Here is a 7,105-nt window from a genome sequence, read left to right as displayed (position 1 = left end):
GCCGCCCCCGCGCAGGAGCGGTCTGGCCGCGCGGCTCAGAGCTCGGGCGCAGCACAGCCGGGCGCTCCCGCTGCTGCTGAATTGCATTTCCAGGGAGGTTATTCGGGTTATTCGCTGAGTTCGCACCCTTCCATTACAACGTCCATCGGTGAAGGCCGAGTGCGGGTCCCCACTCTCCTGACAGATTTGCTGCAGCCGTGCAGCAGGGGGGTGACAGCACTGGGGTGCTCCCCAGCTTGTTCTACTCCTTTCCCAGTATTTAACCCACCCTGGTCACTGCCAGGGACCACGGCTGGGTACCTTGCTGCCATACGCAGGGCTGTGCCAAGTCCCAGTTTGCCTTTTCCATCTTGAGCTGTCAGGCTTATTTAAAACAAAACAAAAATCCAAAAGATTAAGCTGCCAACCAGGAAAAAAAGCCATTAGCTCTTTTCCAGATTTTTTTTTTTTTCCTACCCAGCCCTTCTACCGTGTACTTATATCCTGCTTAAACTGGGACTTTCTCTTTAGTAGCTTATCCTTACTCGTGGAAGCAAGTCCTCCTCCCCGGTCGGAAAGGCGGCGGAGGTGACTCCAAGCCTCGGCAGCCCCGCAGCGGCTCAGAAGACGGCGTCGTCGAGGGCGCTGCTGTAGAGGTCTTCAGCGAAGCTGCCGAACTCGGTCTCCGTCTCGCTGGTGCAGGTACGTGCTCTCTGGAAAGCAAACGTGGCTTTTAGCCGGCGAGCTGGGAGGCAAACTGAGGTTAGCACCTGAGCTGCGCTAATTAGGAGAGAGGAGTCGCGACATATCGTTTTAAGCCTGCGTCGAATATGCGTCATGAAACAACTGCTGCAAAGCCCTCATTAACGACACGTTTAGCAAGACCCCGTGCTTCAGGCTGGTGCATTCAAAGAGGGGTTCACCCAAAACGTTCCGTGAGGTAAGAGCCAAGAAAGGGCACTGGGTTCCGCAGAAGAATTTTGCCAGAAAGTTCGCGTTCCCACCGATGTTCTCACGGGGCTGCTCCTCACTCTGTCCCTCGGGCCGGCAGGCCCTTGCACCCCCAAATTTCCCCTTTGGCAAGCTCTGCACAGCACAGCTGACCACAGTGGCCCACCGAGGGCCCTCCGTAGCCAAGGACAAAGAGCCCTGGGGGGAGCTGGAGGGCATGTTAGGAGGCACGTGAATTTTTCTGAATAAACAGCAGTGAAGCCCACTTGTGGGGGCAGATCCCGACGCCTCGGCACTGAGCCGAGCTGTGCAAGCCAGCGTGCAGGGACGGGGGGGCTCAGAGAAGGAAGCAGAAAGCTTCGGGGCGGCCGGGAAGCCCGCAGGGGCGGCGGGAGGCAGAGCCGTTCCCACGGGCCACGCTCCCACCGCGGCGCGGGGCTTTCGTCACCTCACCCCGCTGTTTACGCTGCAAATTTAGGAACTGAATGCCCACAACAAACAGCTGCTGGGGGTTTCACTCTCCTGGCTGATCTCAGCGGAGCCACCGGGGCCGTGTCCCCACGTCTCCCTGCCGGTGCCACCACCCTTGTGGCCACGGTGCCTTGCAGCCCATCCTCCAGCTGGTATCGCCCGCACCAAGCTCACTTCAAGTAAAGAGATGACTAAACACGAGGCAGGGCTGCTTTTGCTAATGTGGAACAGCCTTTGCAAGCTCACATCCTCTAGCCACAGTGTTAATATTTGCTATTTCTCATGTTCTTATTTGTGATACCCGAAGTCGTGTTATTTTACACCGGTGGCTTTAATTAAAAACAAACATACGATAATCTCTTAAGCCTGTTTCCTTGACCAGACCACGGAATAAGAACAATACCCCCCCAAAAAATCAAACCCCTATTCTAAGGGGACAAATTAAAATCAAGTTACTGAGCAGCACTTCCCTTGAGCAGACAATGAGTTTTATCTTATCTGTAAGGCAAATGTATTTATCAGGGAGGAACAGCAAACATAATAAGGCTTAAGACCAGCTTAACAGTAGGACCAAAACATTTCCCATTGTTAGGTGTCACAAAATAAATCAGCTCTCGCAGAGTCAAGCTCCAGCCCCTGCCAAGGCCGAGCTCCCTGCCTGGCTGCGCTGGGTGGAAGGAGCATTTCCATACCGAAGGCAGAGCCGTAGGTACGGCATCCTCTGCCTGAAATCCGTTGCATGTTGGAAAAGCACTTAATACTTTTGTTCAGTTCTAACCCTCCCCAAAATACTTCATCTCCAAACAAGGCCAGACACAGAGCTGCTGCAGACTGGGACCCGTCCTCGGCGGGGGAGGTGGCCACGGTGGCCACGCAGCCAGGTGAGAACCCACCACCGCGGTTGTTACGACTGCAAAAATGGCGTCACAAATTGCTAAATTCGGTGGCTGGCTGGCTGTCATACCCAGAGTCAGGGCTGTGCATATCGTTATGTTAACGGTGCCCATGAATTTCCCGTTCGGCATGTTTCGCACAACGCATTTGACAACGTAGTCTGCATTTAGTAGGGACATTTGGAAACTCTGGGAGGTCAAACAGCTTTAACGGAGTGAGCTACTTCAACAAGCTATTCGCTCGCAGCCTTACAGGGGATGAGCAGCGCACAGACACAGGCATTCCTTCCAGTCAAAAAAAGAAAACCCAAAAAAGAGTGACAAAAATGTTATTTTACCTCATAGTCATTCGGGAAGGGATCTCTGAATTTGTTGCTGGGTGTTGGAATTCGTGGAAACAGTTTACTCCATAGGTGGTTTCTGAAAAAAAAAACCAAAAACAGTAGGGGTGGGATGTGAAAGGATTGCTTTTGCTGGTGGACGACGTGTCCAGTGAGCAGCACGTCTCCTTGCACCACTGGCCTCCCACCCACTCCACCACCGGCACCTGGAGGTGGCAGCAGGTTCAGAAGGGGTCAAAGCAATGGATAATGGTCCACCAGTGACGCCCCGAGGGCTGGGCAGGCACACCGGTCCTCGTGGGACACTTCTGGCCCCCGGGGAGGTGGGGATGATGAAGAGGAGGTGGGCTGCCACGCTCATCAGCCTCCCACCGCCACCACAGCACGGAGCTGGGCTAGAAGGTCCGACCCAGCGGGGCACGGCTGCGGCTTTCCCCAGCCAGCAACAGGCCTGTCTTGACGAGCAATTAATTGCTCTGATCTGCCTGATCACGCTCACGTTCTTCCCAAGGGCTGCGTTGTCGTGTGCTTTGTTGGGACAGTCAGGACTTTGGTTTCTGGACATAACCTGCCTGTGTCCCGCAGTAGGAGAGCAACCACAAATAACTGCCGAGGGAGCGAGGAGGAGGCGAGGATCGGGACCAGAGATGGCTGACAGCAAACGCTTCTGCTTAGCGCTGTAGTGCCCCTTCCCCGCCTGACACTCCATAGTCCGGCTCGGGCAGGCAGGCCTATGTATTTTTGCGATAGCAAGTGCTGCAGAGGGAACTTTTTCTTGCCTTGGATGTATCCCAGAGTACAGACTTCACATTTCGATCGCCAAAACTCATTCACTGTCTCTACCCCTGGATAGGGCCAGATTTTAATGGGAACTTGGCCTGAGTGAAGATTATAGGGTTTAGCCCAGGATTATTATCTGGTGCCTGTTGTGTGGAGCAAGACTGACATCCACAAAGCGGAGACGTGGCCAAGGTGCGGAGCCCTGGCTGCCGGGACCAAGGGCAGATCAGCTCCCCTGCCCCGTTTATTTTGTGACAGTTCTCCTGGCTGCTGTCTGGTTAGCTCAATGCTTATGTTCTTATGGCTATTCTTCTTCCAAAAGCTTTCCGAGTCCTGTCAAGTTTTCTTTTATCCTATTATTCCTCCTCATCAGGTGAGGAGGAATAGTATTTTCTGACTGTCAGTTTGGAGCTAAATCTTCCTGGCTGAGCTGCTGCGGTCTTGGAGGAGACATTGATGCTCGACTAATTGTCAGGCAAAGGGAAGGGCCACCCCCCTGCTCACACCACGGACCTGACCAAGCAAGGTATGGGACGTCTCCACTTTGAGGGTTTGTGTACAGCCGCGAGCGGGAACATGGGGAGGAAAAGCAGGGTGTGAGCAAGTTGGTTTTAGGAGGCATTTGCATCCCCTTTGTTGAAAGGCTGAGCCACCGCTGGCTGCAGAGGACAAGTCAGGCTGTGCGGTCACCACCGGCAGGGCGGGATGGCAAGGTGGCTGCTGGTGTAGCTCAGGAGTGGGGCCGGGATGGGCGCCGACATTAACACTCCGGTGCCTGGCATCATCTCCACTCTTCCCGGCTTTCCTGCTAAGGGTTGGGTCTGGGTGGCGCTCCCCAGGTGAGCTTTGCAAGCGCTGCTGTCTTCACGGCTCCCGCGCTCCATCAGGTCCCCCAGGGCTTTCAGGAGGAAGACCCTGGAGGCCACATGATTCCACCTGCATCTTATTTTAGCTCTGAGAGTGGTTTTGATTTATGCTATTGCTGTGCACTGTAACCAACAAGACTTGGGGTTTGGTTTGGGTTTTTTTTCTTTTTTTTGAATTGGCGCATTTCTGGTTGTGCTGTTTGTCAATAAAAGATTTTGATGGAGCCATATCAAAGTTATTTATTGAGTCAGCAAAAAGCGCAAGTTACACGTCGCTTCAGGAGTAGGAACGCTTAAGGAGGGGTGCACAAGTGCCCAACAGAAATGAGGCAGAAGCACACTTGTGTTCGGGGGGGGGCTGCTCACCCCTCAGGGTCAAGCGTCTTTGCAGGGAGGCGTTGGTGGGCTGGTGACAGTGATGGCCTCAGAACGGTCCTGTTCTTTTTTGCAGGACACTGAAAAGTTGGAGTTACGTGATTAAATGTCTCGTCACAAAAAAAAAAGTGTTCCAGATCTCTCTGCTTGTCTTTACACGGGTTGGAGCATGGCCCTTTCCACTAGCGCTACCTGGACCTTCAGGCTTTGGAAAGACCCCACAGGACCCTCGTGCCTTAACTCAGCGTTTCAGGGCCTCCAGTTATCGTGCTGTGTCTGTCTTTCGGAAATCTGCCACTTTTCCCACAGGCTGTGACATGAAAAGGCCAAAGATAAGTAAAGAGAAATAAGGAGGAGAACAAGATCTTCTTTTCCCTCTTCTAACTGCTACGAAGAGACTGATGGAATATTTGTTTTCATGGTATGTTTTCATGGTATTTTCATTCTATGATATTTGTTTTCATGGTACGTTAGAGTGCCTTTTCTAGAGTCTTGCCTCCACCGAGATTCCCTGTGACATTTTTCCAAACGACTCCCCCATAGCGGGTGGCCGGTGACCGCTGGTTGTGGACCGGCGTGGCGTGCAGAAGAGGGAGGGTGACCTGGTGGCGGTCGGGATGACCGCATGGGTCTCAGGGTGTGGAGGCTGCTGATGCCCCTTCTGTCAATTAAGTGGAGAGCTCCTGTGGGATTCTCCTGTGGGCTCACCTCCAGGAGAAAACCTTATTCCAGGGTACAGCCTAAGGAAGTACAGAGGATGCTCACTCATAAAGACAGAGGGCAAACTAGGGAACAGTCAGTCGTGCTTTTTATCAAGACAGTGACCCCATCAGCTATTGCAAGTAAGCGAAGGGCAAAGACCATCCAAAGAGGCCCAAAGGGCTGCTTTGTCTTGTAGCATTTCTCCCCAGCAGTGGGCTGCATCTCCGATGCCTGCAATTACCAGGAAGCACACAGAGAAATTTATAGAACTCTTTGCTATAATGAAATTCCTTATAATGGCTTCAAATCGTATGAAATTTGAAATGATTTGGTAGCTTGAATTGCATGGTACACTTCATGAATTTTCAACAGCAGTAAAAACTGAGAGTACTAATGAAACTGTGATCTAGGGAACCTGTTCTATTTTTCTTCTTTTTTAATATTTGCAGATACAACAAATGAGCAGGCTAAGCACAGCGTTTCATCTTCTTACACTTCCACCTCCTCCCAGGGCAGGCTGGAGGATTAGAGAAGGCACATGGGCACCGAGCAAGAGGCAGCCTGGGAAGGGTGGAGCAGCTTCATGAAATTCGGTGCAGCAGGCAGATAAAACTTTAATCACTTTGGCAAAGATGGACTGTAATGAGCCTTTGGGTGCTAGGGAATTGCATCCTAGCTAGGCAGAGAGAAACTCCTACAAGCAACCAATCAGGCAGCTGAACATGGAAAAGCTCGCTTAAATTTGCCTAACGTATTGAAGTTCATAAAATGCATTAGTGCAGCATCTTCAAGCTGGTCCGTGAGTAAAGTCTTCCCCTACACCTATTTCTGCCCCCCATCTCTTCCAGGATCTCCGCAGGGGGTAAGCGCATAATATCCAAATACTTGCAGAACTCCACAGGAAAACACGGAGTGGTATGACTGCTACTAACTGGTGTTGGAACTAACTGGTCTTTGTGTTTTGGTGTCCCAAAGAGAGAGGGGAGAGCTGATGAAGATGGTGCCTGGAGCAGTGGAGGACCTACAGCTACACAGACAGGTCAACCCATAAAAGTGATGTGAGTAAAAGGGGCCTGGGGATTTCCACCAATACATCGAGGCTGCATGGTTGAGAACAAGTGCATACAAAGCACAACATGAATAAACTCTCTGGGGAGTTAATCTATCTTGTTCCAAAATGGATTGTGTATAGAGACCTGCTACGCTCATTAAATTGACTTAAGAACAGGTTATCATAGACACCAGACACTTTAGAGAGAGTTAATAGCAGTACTCTAATGTAACATTCCTGTAGACAAGACCTTTATTTGATAAAGGAAACGTGGTGTGGAAGGGAAAATAGCCAAGGACACATCAGGATGACCAATAAATTAAAAGGCATTAAAGAAATGAATAAGGAATTAGCAGAGTCAAGGACAGCACTTACATTACTGGGAGCTGTGTTTATTACGGACTGGTAATTGCTGCTTGATGCATGTTTCAGGGGAGAAGCTTGTAATTACATTGATCCTTTAAGTCATCACTTATGATTTGACTAGTCACAACTACAGAAACCCAAAGGGTAGCTGGGTTTCTCCACGGCATGTTTTGGGAAGTTTGGCTATATGGCATCTGTTTTCACTACGCAGCATCCATAGCTGCTGTAGTAATTAAAAATAAACTAAGCAAATGGTTCAGAAACTCAAAGCAAACAGTAGTTCAATGCACTTGCTCCCGTGAAGAGGTCAAGAGGAGCAGCAAGCACAAA

The 7,105-nt window shown here is 51.0% G+C and overlaps 1 protein-coding gene across 1 annotated transcript in view; it reads right to left on the bottom strand.

Annotated features, from left to right (window-relative positions):
- Nucleotides 1-440: 440 nt before the first annotated feature.
- The window catches only part of IL5RA (interleukin 5 receptor subunit alpha), a 19,469-nt gene continuing 12,804 nt past the window's right edge, over nucleotides 441-7,105 (bottom strand). Inside the window, exons 10-11 of the mRNA XM_035901416.1 lie at nucleotides 2,633-2,714; nucleotides 441-692 (exon numbers count right to left, since the gene is read on the bottom strand). Of these exons, the coding sequence (XP_035757309.1) occupies nucleotides 600-692; nucleotides 2,633-2,714 (175 nt within the window). The 3' untranslated portion in view covers nucleotides 441-599. The remainder of the gene's footprint in view (nucleotides 693-2,632; nucleotides 2,715-7,105) is intronic.

The sequence above is a fragment of the Egretta garzetta genome, unplaced genomic scaffold (assembly GCF_000687185.1).
Source record: "Egretta garzetta isolate BGI_Z169 unplaced genomic scaffold, ASM68718v1 scaffold228, whole genome shotgun sequence".
NCBI classification, from domain to species: domain Eukaryota; kingdom Metazoa; phylum Chordata; class Aves; order Pelecaniformes; family Ardeidae; genus Egretta; species Egretta garzetta.
The sequence above is the reverse complement of the archived record's forward strand: the minus strand, read 5'-3'. Positions and strand labels throughout refer to the sequence as shown.